Source organism: Pagrus major, chromosome 11 (genome assembly GCF_040436345.1).
Source record: "Pagrus major chromosome 11, Pma_NU_1.0".
In the NCBI taxonomy this organism is placed as follows: Eukaryota; Metazoa; Chordata; class Actinopteri; order Spariformes; family Sparidae; genus Pagrus; species Pagrus major.
In genome coordinates this window covers 24,616,743-24,631,949 of record NC_133225.1, presented here as the reverse complement: position 1 = coordinate 24,631,949, position 15,207 = coordinate 24,616,743, and the positions used below count along the sequence as shown (strand labels likewise).

The window sequence follows — 15,207 nt, the reverse complement described above, 5'->3', positions numbered from 1 at the left end:
ACTCAGGATCTACTGGCAATGTCATCGCTCTGCTCTGTGATGAGGTTAAACCGTGGGTTCCGGCTGAGGAACATGCTCTACCTCCACAACACAGGGCAACCTTGAACTCTGTACCGTCACCCTCTCTATCCTCAGCCATGAGTATAACTATAAGCTGATAGTATGTGATCATCAGCACCGTGGCACCTACCATCCTGCTACTTCAGCACCTTAACAAAACTTAGCAGGACAATTCAGTCAATGTTGTGAAAATGGCAGAGGAGGGTTTCGAGCTCAGAGCGGAGGACAACGATCTCCCAACATCATCACTTGCATGCCTCCATCTCAGGGACGAGGCTGTGGTCATCAACGAGGGCACCAACCATATGGTGGATAATCCTGAGCCCCAATCTGTATTTCCTGTGATGATGTCATCACCGCTTAACCAATCACGACAGCAGATGGACATATCCATGGCTACTAGGCCTGAGCATTCACCAGCAGTTCAAGGTACGAATCATTTTTAAACATCGATACTGATATTTTGGTGATAACACTTATTCTGATGCATTTGATCAATTATAATAAACAGATGAAAATGATGATGTAGAAATATTGTCACAGAGGTGCTGGCTTTGCGTAATTTCATCCTTTTTTGTGCAAAACATTTTCAAACCAAACTACTGTTTAGTCTTCAGACATGCTGAATACTGCAAATGTATCTGATGCTAATATATCCAAAACAATATGTGTAACTGTTTCTGCACGTTAAGCATCGAGTATTAGTTGACCAGCAGTTAGAACCATTTCAAGGCCTAGATTATCATTTGATTCTCATGAAACATAATGAGTGTGTATGAAAATAATACAGTTCATTGATTAAAAAAAAAAGATAAAAGAAAAAAGGAGATACAATGACTGCGTACATAAAAAATTAATGAGTAAGTCAACTAAAATACCCAAGAAGCATTGCTGTCAGACACATCCAGTCAGTGGGAAATTAAAACTTTGTAGAATCCAGTTAAGACGTCCAGCAGTTTGAATTTGTGATTTTGGTCAATTTTTAAATAAATTAATTGATTATGAGGCATAACATTGCTTTTAGACTGTAAAGCGGAAGTTTTCTCAGGTTGTCACAGGTCTGATATGCATCTTCTGCTGGCACTGTTGCATTGTTGATTTCTCAGAAACACAGTCAAACCTTTTCTAATTAATGACTACAATAGAAGACTACTACAGGAGACCATTATGATGTAATTAACTGCTTTCATGATCATGATTAATCTGCTGGTTACCATCTTGATTTGCCTATTAATCATTTAGAGTTTAAAATATTAGATGCCATCAATTGTGGCATCTTCAAAACAAATATTCAGTTTAAATATCAAATACTCACAATTGAGAGGTTAGGACTATGGAATGTTTAAACAACTAGAGTGTAGAGTGCATACCTCCACCAAGGCCCAACTGTCACCTTTACTTGAATCAAGCCTAACCACTGTTGTTACCTTTCTGAATCCCCATTATTTACATTGTAGGTAGCTGCAGGTTTCTACCCCTATTTGTTACCTATAGCGACTGGAGAAAGACCCCCCTTTATAAAAAAAAAATGTTTAAATCCCCTAGATGCATAGATACCAGCCACCTAAATACGCCTAATGTTAACGAAGTCTATTCTGGGCCAAGACCCATCCTCAGCCCAGCTTTGTGGAAATGCTGCCTGTTGACAAACCCACAAACTAACCAACGGAAACAGTTGAAAAAATAAACTACTTGGCAGATGTATTACATAAATTATTGCAATATTTGCAAATACATTTTGTGATGACTTAAAAATTCATCGACAAATTGTTTCTGCTCTAGACAACAATACTTTCACAAACTCAAAGAGAAATGCTAATAGTTGGGATCACATGGGTTAAGGGCTTAGTGAGTTGAACGATTCACCTTCACTCAAGATTTACTGCAGCCTTTATTAGGTTTTTATACCAGGCAAGTTTTGACAGAGCTTCAATGTTTGTGGGACCTGGGTTAATGAGTTTACGCCCTTTCTAATTTTACAACAGCATACATATGATTCCTTGAACATGCAGCACTGTCTGCTGCAGCAATTTAATGCATCTCCAGGCATGCCATCACAAGTGCTGAAGGGATGATTTACATCACCTGCTAACAGCACGCCCCTTACAACACACATGCAACGGCACATTTGTGCATAGCCACATACTGGTAAACGCAACAACTTCACACATAAATGTAATGCTTTCAGGAAATGCCTGACAGGCAGGTTCTCACCTTTCCCTGCCTCCCTAATGCCACATTAACACACAGGGACAATAAACACAAACAGGCACAGTGGCATATCAGCTCGAGTCCTTCAGGCCCACATGGCATCTCGCTGCAGACAGCTGTTGTTTGTTAGGCGAGGCGAGGCGAGGCAAGGCGAGGTCGAGCACCAAGCAGCACTGACTCTGGCTGAGTGTGCCTGAGTGTTGAGGAGTGCCCGTTCTGGTATTTTAGGCAGTCAGACAGTGTCACCTGTCAGCAGACTAGTCTGGACAGAGTCTCCCACATGGTGCAAGACTAAGCAACACAAATGATATCTCCCTCTGGAGTCCTTGTCAGTGGGCCAGCAGTGTGTGCTGAACAGCCACAAAGTGCAGATAGCCACATACAGACTGGCCTCAACTGACATCAGGAGTAACACTGGGACACTGTGCAGTTGATTTTGCAGAGTTCTTGGAGCCGGAGATGGGCCAAAACGACAGCGAGGCTCAGTCTCACACCCTGACAGCGTTCCTGCAGGACCCTTCCTCCCCTGTTGATCCTGATGATGTGTTTCCTGCCCTGAGAACCAACATTGCAAAGGAAGGAGGTAATCTCCACCATCTCTTTGTTCTGCTTGTTAGATGTGAAACAGATCTTTTGTAGCATATTTAAATCGCTTTTGTTATAAAATAAGGAAAATAAGGAGTGTGAGCACAAACTGCTACTGTTTTTAATTAGTTTTCTTAATACAAGTTAGTGTTGTCATGATACTGGAAATTCTTACTTCGATACAATACCTTGAAAAATAACTATATTCTGCACCATCTTAGATTTTTATTAAAAGATAAATATAACAAGGCTATGACATAACGACATATAACTTTTCTTTTCTCTGTGGCAGTGAACAGCAAAAAAGACTTAAGTAAACATTAACTTTTGACAAACAATGATTTCTTTTTCTTTTTCTTTAGATTAGGCCTTTAGAAATACTGTGTGTGTCAAATTGTGCAGCTAAGCAAAGGGTAGTTTGCTGGAAGCTAGAAAATTTATATTGAAACTGTTTCAGATATTCAGAATCAATATGTATTTATATATCTATCGTTCACAACACTAATGCAAGCATCCTTCATATTTGTAGCTCAATTACCTGTTTTGTAATCTTATCATTTTAGAAATCAAAACTTGAACGCTGGGAATTATTTGCCGTTGATCAATAAGAAGATGACGTTATGTAATGAGTGTAAAAAGGATGGAGAATATGATGAATCATCTTTTATGGATGTAGTTTTTTATACTTAAAAATGGATAGAAGCAACAGGGATTTTTGACATAGAAAATAAGCCCTGATATCTAAATTCAGTTAAGTTCAATTCAGAACATGCACGGTTTTATTAATAATAATAAGAGTGAGGATAACAATAAAAAACGACATACAATAATGCTTGGTAATCCTGCTAATCTCTGTATTTTTGTGTTTGTAACTCTATGTTAGTAACCAAAAGTTCTAATATCCCTTTGTGGTCAGAACTTCAACCCAAGAACAACATAACCAAAGCGATGGCAGCATGTGGCACCGGCTCTGATGACAACCATTTGTCTGATGCAGAGTGGTACTGGGGAAATATCTCGAGGTAATAATAATGTCACAGTACGTGTTGATGGTTTTCTATGAATTGCTTTTCCTAAAACTCCTACATGTTTAAAACCATACTGTGTTTCGTTGCTGTCCAGAGAGGAAGTAAATGAGATGATGAGAAACACTCCTGATGGCACATTCCTGGTCCGAGATGCTTCCAGTAAGGCTAAGGGGGAATACACCCTCACACTAAGGTAACTACTTTTAGAGTCCATTTTGTGACATGTACACAAACTGTATACACAGTTTTCATGTGGACTCTGCATGACTTATAAAGTGTTCTTATCCTTTGAGCCGCTGTTAACATAATAATTATCTGTGCTCTGTATGGAAAGGTTGTGATCGACCCAACTTGCATACATGTGGTCAGAGATCAGTTAATAGTTCCTGGTTTCAAAGTCTTAATTTAGTTTTACTGGTTTAAAAAGGTAACTTTAGACATGGCCTGGTTTCTGGCCAATTTTAGCTGAATAAGGGCAGTCTGGGTTTCTGATTCAAAGCTTTGTTGATTAGCATCTGGCGCAGACACCAGCGGTCAGCAACATAACACCCTCCTGTCTACAGACGGTTTCTTTCAGTCGTGTTTTTCTAGTCACCCCTCTCACATTTGTCTGAAGGAAGGGACACGCTCCAACTTCAGTCAACGCTGTCTACACTGTCTTCTTTACACTTGGCACCTGCTTTATACACAGTCTGTATGCGACCCAAAGCTCCTATTAGATTTTAAGTCTATATAATTTGAGCGTCCACTGGTCTGTTAAATTTAAAACTTCCTTTCTGAGAGCACAATAAGACTGTTGTTGAACAGACCCAGTTTAGACAGTAATGGAAAACTTATTTGCTGCTTTCAGTCCACAGTCAATGTAGAAAAGGTGTTAATTTGGATTATGAGATGAAACTGTGTTGTATGGATGTTAGTATCCAGGTATAGGTCTGTGCAGGACTATGGTTGGGTGTTGAAGACAAAGCATTTACATCAGTAGGTTAAGCTCAATAAGAAGTGCGTACCATACTTCCATATCTGAAATTCATCCCACACTGATCCCACAAGTTTGATGCTGACCGGCTGCTCCTGTCCGCATTAGAGTAAATATATCTCACACCAGCAACACTTGTGCTAGAGTTCTGCAGGGCCCGTAAAATTTTTGGATCACACACCAGGCACGTGAAATGTCCACTTGCCAAAGTATTTAACTTAAAAGGAATCCAAAGTATTTGTGAAGCTCCATTTTTTTTCTTCTTTTATTCTAAAGAGGAAACAAATTTTACTGTTACTTGCTTCACCATCAGATATTCAATTTGAAGTAAACAGAGAGTGGGAAGTGTTAACAGAGGGGTATTTTTTTCTTTGTGCTTCAATGGGAGTATTGGCAGTTTGGTGTGACAGTTATACTCTCACTTTTGCAGAAAAGACAGCTCCAACAGACTGATAAAAATTTTCCATCAAGAAGGGAAGTACGGTTTCTCTGAGCCACTGGCCTTTCCCTCTATGGTGGACCTGATCCAGTATTACCAGAACAAGTCATTGGCCCAGTACAACTCTAAACTGGACACGCGGTTACTGTACCCCATATCAAGATACCAGCAGGTGGGTTTATGAGGCCTTGAGCTGTGAATGTGCACTGTCTTATATTACAACAATTATTCTGCACTTTTATTAATTTACTTGTACAATTACTAAATACAAAGACGTAATTCTTTTTATCTATTTATTATAGAGGTTTATTGTTATTGTTCTGGTTTTACTTGAATTTCTGTTGGCTTATATGTGGTTTTGTCTGCATTAGAACTGGATGGATATTGAACATGGAAGCAATTTTACATTGTCAAATGGTTCTCCAACCTTTTGTTATGGTCATTTAGATCAGACTAACTGAATTATAGGAGCTTTAAAAATGGACCTGGTCCTAAATATATTTTACATTCTTGTCTGTAAAGCAGCAGGTTGTGATGGAAGTTGACATTGATGCAGTTGGACAGCAGCTGAGGATATTCCAGGATCAATACAAAGAGAAGAGCAAAGAGTATGACCATCTGTATGAGATGTTTAACCAAACTGCCCAGGTACAACAGCATCCTTATCACTCAGAATTCATTTTACTACACAAATCTGTGGTTTTATTGGATTAGAGTTATATATTTTTACTTCTAAATGCTTTACCACAACACAACCTTGACAGTAAAAGTAAAGATTTGTGTCCTCTCCTCTCCAGGAACTGCAGAGCAAGCGGACAGCCATAGAGGCTTTCAGTGAAATCATTCGGATCTTTGAGGAGGAGTGTGAAACTCAAGAACGCTACAGCAAGGAGTACATCGACATGTTTCTCACATTAGACAGCAGTACAGAGACTGACAGGTATGCTTCCTAATGCCAACCCCTTTTTCCGATTCCAAAATGTCACTTTTTGTGTATTTTATAATGGAAAAAAAAAAAATCATGCTCACAACAAGCTAGCATAATTGTTCACTGAAATTGCTCCTCGTATTCCTCCTCCAGGATTCAAAACAATTCAGATGAGCTACAGTCAAGGGTGGAGGAGATCCACAGCAGCAAGAAGAAATTGGAGGAGGAGCTGAGGACGAAGGCTCTGGCTCACCTGGAGGTCGACAAAAAAATGAACAGCATGAAGCCCGACCTTGTGCAGCTCAGGAAGATCAGAGATCAATACCTGCTGTAAGTTCAACCCTTTAGCAAATGATCATGATCTAGATTTCATACTGATGGAGAAAGATTCTTGTCCTTTACTGGCCTGTGTTTTCATGTTTGCTCCTAAAAAACTCTTTTCTACTAAGTATATATTGAAATATATATCAAGTACATGATAAAGGGCGAAAAAGGCAAAAAAAAAAAAAAGAAGCTTTGTGCGCAGCGTACACTGCAGAGCAAGAGGTGCTAGCAACCATAGAAATAAAAATATATTCAGAATAAATTAAAAACGAGTTAAATTGACCGTACTTTTCTGTATCAAGCAGGTACATCAGTCGTCATCACTGTCGCACAAATCTGTCTGCATATCAGGTGACCCCACATGTGGTCCCAAACCCCAGTGCAAATTTGGTGTGTTAACACAACTCTGTTTAGTTAGCTGACAGGCTAACATGAGATGAAATCCATCTGAGATATCACTGATAAAATGTTTGGTTCAGAACAGTCTGTCACATACCAATGACACAGCTGAGTTGTAAACATAGAAAAAGCAATCAGCTGTTCTCATTGCGCTCATTGCCACAGCTGTGGATCTCCAGTATGCTCAGTATGGGGCGTTATTATGACCCTGATGGGAAGAGCTGACTCCTACTCATTTCTTTCTTCAGTAAATTCAAAGAAGCAGATGTAGCCTATTCATGTTTTGACTATGACTGAAAAGTTTACACTCTCAGCCTTGAGTCTTTACACAGACAGGTGCTGTCACTTTATAGAAATACAACAGGACTCGAGGTCTGATAAAGCTGATGACATTATTACTATCCATTACCAACTCTTTAATGTAGGAAAATTCATCTTTCTTTGGATGGTGCCCCACAGATGTGTTGTGGAAATACAAAAACACTACAATCAAAACACTACACTGGACACTAATATAAACTGCCTTTTGTGAAGCTCTCTTGTCTTGTGACAAGAGCCTGCTGTCTCATCTTCAGGATTATATTTAATATAATAAAAAGAGAAGAACTGATAGGGTACTAGGAGTGACATTGCCATGATATCGGATGTCCAAATCAGTTTTAGAGTGTTTTTTGTTGTTGTACACGTAACAACGCAACATCAAAAAAGAGGCAAAAGACTGGTAAAGAGCAAGAAACAGAACTCTGGCGTTTAATTATTCTCAAAACCCACACAGATAAAAACCTGGTGCATGCACGTGATCAGAGAACAGGTTCTGCAAGCTGAAAAAGTGTCCTTGCAAGCACGTGTCAAGCTGTGACTTTAAATATTCACGGGAAATTCTCAGTGAAGCTTCGAAGCCCAAAATATTGCGTGGTTGAGTCCCATAGGGTACATCTTTCAGAATGCTTCGCACATACTGCAGCCTGTTTTACTAAGTTTTGTTTATGTTTCAGCTGGCTCACCCAGCAAGGCACTAGACAGAGCCAGATTAATGACTGGCTGGGCATCAGGAACGAAGAAGAAGAGTGAGTATCTTCATCTATCCAGGTCAACTGAGCTTATAGTTTTTAAATCAAAACAAAAAAGGATTTTTTTTCCATATCATACAATCTGCCACTCACAAGAACCTGAATCATGCTTCTACTATAGATGTAAATGTTTTTAAATATCCGTACCATGAACCATAGAGTACGTCAGCAAAGAAAATACACAGCACACAAACAATATGGTTCAACAATACATATTACAAAATGGCCTAAATGCATCTGTCCAACAGTGCTTGTATGCAACTCTTCTGTTGGTAAGATCAATTGGCACAGGTAAGTGGCAAAGAACCCAGGTTCAGTTGGCCACGTTTGTATGAAGGACAGGTCAAGACATTCACCTGCTAAAGCTTTAGATAAGAAATTAGTACTGATAGCTGTGAGAGGCATTGCATCTTAATAGAATTGTATGTATTGTATTGTATGTTTTAAAAATCTATTTCCTAACTAATCTAACTCTTCTACCTCCCTATCATTCCCAAGCCCATACACCCTGGCAGATGATACCCACCAGGAGGAGAGGAGCTGGTATGTTGGCGGTATGAGACGAAAGGAGGCCGAGGAGCTGCTAAGGGGGAAGAGGGATGGGACCTTCCTCATCAGAGACAGCCAGACTCAGAGAGGCTCCTTTGCCTGCTCTGTTGTGTGAGTACATTCCACTTTGCATCTTTTAGGCATTCAAAATTCAATTAATCAGGGCTCCTGACTTTTTCATTTAGGTACACTAGCACATAGGTGCAACCAATAAATGTTAATGGGTTTGTTGAGTTGTGTACTTACAATAGCCCAAATATTTCCAACAATGTTCAAACCCAGAGAAATCCATGAGCGTACTCAAGTTAATGGTGCGTTTCAATAGCTCGCCGCTGCTTCTTCCGTGATAGGGAAGTCGGCGAACAAGACTACATTTAAGGTGAATAAAACTTAAAAACATTATCTCATTCTGCCACGCACACGCGCTGCTCACGCAGGCAGTGTGTTCAGCCAGTTACAGTACATTAACACCCGAAAACAGAGTTCAGTATTAAATTCTCTGCAAATGTCTTTTGTTTTGATAGAAAGTTAGATATTGCACAATTCCAAAACTACCCTAAAAATATCCATATTATTATCACTTGTTGTGTTGTGCATAGAAAGTGACAAATTTCCTCTCATGCAGTGTGGATGGGGAGGTGAAGCACTGTGTGATCTACAGGACGTCCACAGGTTATGGCTTCGCTGAGCCCTACAACCTGTACTCATCGCTGAGAGAGCTGGTCCTCCACTATCGACACACATCCCTGATCCAGCACAACCAGCAGCTGAATGTAACCCTGGCCTGGCCCGCTCTCAGCCAGCAGCCCAGCTGAGACACACCAGCATGCCACCCTGATGGCACTTTCCCAAAGCTTCACTGTATTAGCACTGAGGACGCACCAATATGGACACAGTTACCACCAGGCTCTAACAGAGCACCGGTTAGTGTTGTCACCATACGAGAAAAACAATACTCACATTTAGATGTCTAAAAATCCTACACTGGTAAAAACTTTCCTGAGTAACAATCACTGAAATTGCTTAGCAAAGTTACTTGGAACAGATTTTGAACAACAGCAGTTTTAAAGACGTTTAGGTCAATGTCAGCTTTATCAGTAAACTACAATAGAGGAATATGTAGCTCCTAGCATCTGCCAGACAGCTGTTACCTTCTAATCTACTTTCTTTATTACAGCTATTATTACAAATATTAAAAACCCCATTTACTTGCCATTTGCACAAACAGCTTGCACAACAAAATTGGGATTAAGTACTTAGCAATTACAGCATTAAACGTTGAATTAAATCTTTTGCAGCAGTACTGAGGTAGTACTGACAACAATAGTACTGGTATCAGTGAGTTTTCCAAATTAATGGAAGTTATCCACTATTCCAGACACTAAATGTCTCAAGATTTTTTTCCTGAAAGGCAGGCACAAGAAATTCAAGAAAATCAAGTTTCATACCGTTCAGTTCCAGTCAAAGTCATTCTTGCCTTCTCTTAAATATTTCAAAACAATTTTGTCCAACAATCCAAATGAATGCTCCATATTGTGCTGTACCTGACATCAGACAGTACGTAGTACTCCATGTCTAATTCACTTCTTAGGAATTTGTTCAATCCCTCCAGCTGTACATTTCTTAAATCCATATGTAATCAGTGCAGTTGCAGTGTTTAGGTGCTTCTGGGAAACTGAGCTCAGGATGGGACTCTGTACTACCCAGCAGCACATATGCATTATGGGTAGTAGAGAAACACAAGCACTTTATCCAAAACAAGACACACACAGACACAGAGATGGGAACTGTGCACCGAAATACTGACTTCACATATGATGTTGCTGGTTTAGAAAAAGGTGAAAGTATTTATTTTAGTGATCAGGAATATAAAAGTTATTTTCTTACTGACATAAGTGTTCACTCAGTGGTAATTAAACTCATGTCCAGTCTTCATTCTGCACATTTATCTTCAGGACATAAAAAATGAATTTGTGAATTCTACCTCTGGGGTGTATTTATGCTTTACAGCATTGCCATTATAGCAACTTTATTCAACATTATTCTAATGGCAGATGTTGATTTTGTTTGTAGAAAAATTGGACAATCACTGTAAAGTTTGAGGAATCTGTGTTGCTTTAAGCTCACTCGTTAATATCTCAAGTGTTAGTAAAACTATATGAGCGTGTATTTACTGTGAAGTAGCACAAGGCAAATACTGAAAGCATTTCTGTGTGTTGTGTACATACAAATCCAAAAAAAAGCACAGTTTCTTAGGTATATGTGAGATTTCAGTCTGGTTCAGATCGGTCTTTGATGAGTCAGACAGGTGTTTGTAATGATTCTGTTTTGTTCTTAGGATTTTGGTTGGAGTCAGTGATCCAAGAGCTTTGATAAAATCCTGGATTTGTAGTGATAATAGAAAGTATTTTCAGATTTCGGGTTCTGGTTGAAAAGTGCCCTTAAGTGTTCTTGTTCCAGCCAGTATAATTTCCTTTGTGTTACCCTCAGGACAGGTGTCTCGTCCCGTACATAAGACAATGTTGTATTTAACCAAACACTGATGTTGTGTCTAGCTGGACACAAGGCAACAACAGCACAAGTACAACGAGAGTATAATTAACAAAGATGGTTGCTTTCATTTAACTCACTGCTTTTAAGCATCAGATTTAAATCAATATATTTAATCATTTTGTGAAAGTGAGTGTCAAACAGACCTTATTCCCCCCGCAGTTGCCAACTGAATTTACATCACACTTGGTATGAGAGGCTGCTGACATGACATAGGCCTGTATACCCATTGTTTATAATGTTTGTACTCCAAACTAATCAGGAAAACAAAGAATTTAGATCGATGTTACATTTTAGCCCCAACCAAGTACCGCTAGAAACTTGAAAAATAAAGACACAGACACTAAAAATGTATATCAGAATTATACATAGTATTTAAAAAAATACTGTTACTTCAACTTCTTCACATAAAGACTTATGATTGACCAAACAGGTGTAAAATTATTAATATGACTGCTTGAATTATGCAGCCATTTTAACTAGCTTTGCTGGCAAATGAGCTACCAGCTAACAAGCTGTGATTCCAGCTATAGTGGACCAAATAAGAGTATATTACCATAAAATGTGAGAAAATTATGATATTTCATTTCACTTGTTAGATAAGTGTTGGTACATAGCCTTCTGTGTTAGGTATAATCAAAATGGTTTTGGAAAATTACATTTATAATGATAAATATCATTTTGAAATGAAAATTGTTTACATTTCAGCCTGGAGGGACTAACAAGGACCCCTTTGATAGTGCACTTTGTGAGCAGAAATGAAGTGGCGCTTGTGGGTTACAGTGATTCATTCAAATTATTTTTATAGGAAAAAAATACATTGGTGATTAAATATAGCCAGTATAGGTTGCCCATTAATTTGATAAGCATCTATGAATCGTTGCTTTAAATTTTGTCACTGGTTTGATAACAATTTTTTCCTAGTTCAAGTATTTTTTCTGTTCAATGGGTTTCCTAAAATGCACTTCTATCTTCGGTCATTATTACGCGTATGTACACTTGAAGTTATGAGTTTAATGCCATTAAGGGAGTTGGAAAAAATGAGTCAAGTTCCTACTTTGTGGCAGTGAAAAGGTGTAAATGTTTGATTTTGCATGCCACTGTTGTGTAAAGGATTACCTAGGTATTAGATGTATTACTAATCACATTATGGACATCATGGGTGGGTACTGTTTTGATATCGGTTCTGGTACTATAAGTTCACCACCAGCTATAAAAGATATGTTTTGTTACCCTTCCTTGATTTGGTTAGCCGTAATATGTGATATACTCAACTTTTTCCTCTCATTTTTGTTGTGTTTTTGTTTTGTTTTTTGCTTTGTCTCCATCATTGGTGCTAAGCACTCATTGCTGTAGTTTTCCTAAAACACACCTCTCCAAGGTCACGTGTCAGTCATACAGTACGAGTGATACTGCAAATGGAAAAGCTTTCTTGTGGGGTTGTGATCTGTTGTACTTGTAAACCCAAAAATCTGAGATAAAGTATTGCACCTTAGTAACATGTCAGGCGTTACCTTGCACAGAATGTGGACACAGCGTGCCACAACCACTAGATGGCGGTGCAAGCCGGACTTAACCTTTGTTACGTTACTCCTTAAAGCAAAGAAGCAAATTTTGAAATTGTGATCAGCAGTTCATGCTGTTTTGTAATACTCAGTGCTTATGTTCAAGCAGTACTACACTTTGTGTATGTGTAGAAATTAGGACTCTGTAACAGTGGTGTAGTCTAAAATAAAATAGAGGGAATACTGGTAAGGGACACATCACTCACATCGACTGAGCTTTATTTTTTGTTAATCTAAATGTATTAATTTAAAACACTTTTTAAAAAAAAATCTTATTGTAAATTGTTACACAGTAGACATGGGTGGATGCACCTAAATGACTATTATTATATAAATGGTGCACGTCTGGCATGTGAAACCTAATCTTAGGCATCTGTTCCTCTGTCATTTAGGATATCTGTATATTTTTTACTTTTTGCACACTGAACAACTTAATTGGGTGTCAATTAAGTCCATAACTTGGAATATACTATAAATGTGAATTTGAAAAGAAACTTTACAAATCCCAGTTAATTATGTAGCAGGAATACAGAAAAAGCTTTTATGTGCACAAACATAGACTACACCACTGCTCTAGATTTAAAGCATAGCATTTGCACACAAGTATCTCATATGAGGTGGAGATACTATGACTATCTTCATGTACATCCACCCTGTTACTGAAACAGGTGGACATGTGGTGCTGCTAACTATGGACAAGTTGCTGATGAGATTGATATGTCATAGCACTGATAAAGCACTGATGAGTTTTTATGGGTTTTCAAAAAAATTCTGTCTCTAATAGGCTGACCACTTAGTAGTATTTAGTTCTGTAAAGTCATACATTTGTCACAGTGTGTGCACAATCTGGGTCTTTTTCTGTTTATACTGTCTCTTTTTGTAACCTTACTGTTTTATCATTGTGCAAACTAAAATGAATTAGAGACATACCGAAAACACACTACAAAATGATCACTGTAGGAGAATAACTGGTGTCTCATATCATAAAATGTGTCATGAAGTACTTGCAGATGCAATCATGTTAAGTCATTCTCTGTCAAATTAATATTTATATTATAGGTTTCCAGGTGCTAGCTATCTTGGTAAGCTATCAGGCTAGCTTGCTGATCTTTCAACATCGTAAATGCCATGTTTATGAATAACGAGAGGAAAAATTAGTGTTTGCTTTTTATGTTTTTATTTTTAGAGTCCTGTTTTCTTTATTTAAATTTGCCAGTTTCGTAGCATCTCACCAAGGAGGTTTAAAATCAATGAGATCTGTTCTTATTTCAGATTTCTTTTGTGCCGGATACAGTGGTTTATGGCATGGAAGATTGAGTCAGCCAAACTGGTGTATGATGCTGACTTCAAATAATTAAGACCCACTTGGATGTCCTTAGGAAGGACTTCCAGTTTTGTTAATCAAGTCCATTAACCTGGGTTGCTGGAATTGATTGAAGATGGAATTGATTGATGAGCTTGATATGAGGAGATGCAGAAAAGACATGACAGCTATGGTGTACGTGTTGAAAGCTCTGTGGTGTAATGAAATGGTGATGGTTTTATCTGTAATAATGCTAGGTTTAATTTGTAAGGAAGTTAATTTCTAGATTCTGTAGGACTACAGGAAGTAGAGTGTCACAGGTAGAGAAGCAGAGGGTGTGGGCGTGAAAGCTGGGATTGTGGATGGACATGTAAATGTTTGATACGGATACTGTTTAGGTACAACGTTAGACATAGTTAAGTGAAGGAACTGGTAATGTAGGTACAGTATAAGAGGTATATAGATGGGTTTGGTATTATGTTGGAGATAGATAAAGTTAATACGTATTGGAACAGGGAAGGTTAAGGGTTTTTTGTGGTTATGTGTACGGTAAGAGGAGGGAAGTCGTATGTGCATTCACACTAGGGCTGCACAATTAAATCGCAAAATAATTAAAATGTGTCACAAAACAGTGTTTAAATTACATTTTGTAGTGCTGCAGAGATGCTCTGGCCTACAGATGCTTGTTCTCCAGATGTAATAAAATATGTTTGTTTGGCAGAGACTGGAAGAAATGCCACATCATCATGATTTTACTAGTTTTTCAATGACAATGAAAATCGTGATGTAAAATTAAATAATCCATAATTATCATGAATTATATCAGAATATCTGTATAAATAATCGCAATATGACTTTTTGACCATATCGTGCAGCACTAATTCATACACTCCTCAGCTGTCATTCTCCATCAACTCTCTTCCATGCCATAGACACGGTGGGATCTAGCAGTCGAATTTGTCAAACAGAAAACACAACATTTCGGGGGATCAGATTGTTTTAAGGTGGGAAGATCATGAAGGTTTTTTAATGTTTGAAATCCAGTGAACTAATATATTTAGACAGGTTTTGTTTCACTTTGAGATGTGCATATGATCAAATACCTCGACTTGTCTCTGCATCACATAGTCAACATAGAACTTGTTGAAAATGTTGTTTCTGTAACTTTGACTTTTAATTTTCCCAATGTGGCTATATGGACTTGTCTTTCTGCTTTAATC

At 38.3% G+C, this 15,207-nt stretch overlaps 1 protein-coding gene across 1 annotated transcript; it reads left to right on the top strand.

The window, feature by feature from the left end:
* Positions 1-251: 251 nt before the first annotated feature.
* LOC141004827 (phosphatidylinositol 3-kinase regulatory subunit gamma-like) lies at positions 252-9,384 on the top strand. The gene is made up of 11 exons (XM_073476493.1): positions 252-489; positions 2,714-2,854; positions 3,773-3,878; positions 3,979-4,077; positions 5,291-5,471; positions 5,825-5,947; positions 6,097-6,239; positions 6,381-6,557; positions 7,946-8,017; positions 8,519-8,680; positions 9,195-9,384. The coding sequence occupies exons 1-11, from the start codon at positions 252-254 to the stop codon at positions 9,382-9,384; spliced, it is 1,632 nt and encodes a 543-aa protein (XP_073332594.1).
* Positions 9,385-15,207: the final 5,823 nt, after the last annotated feature.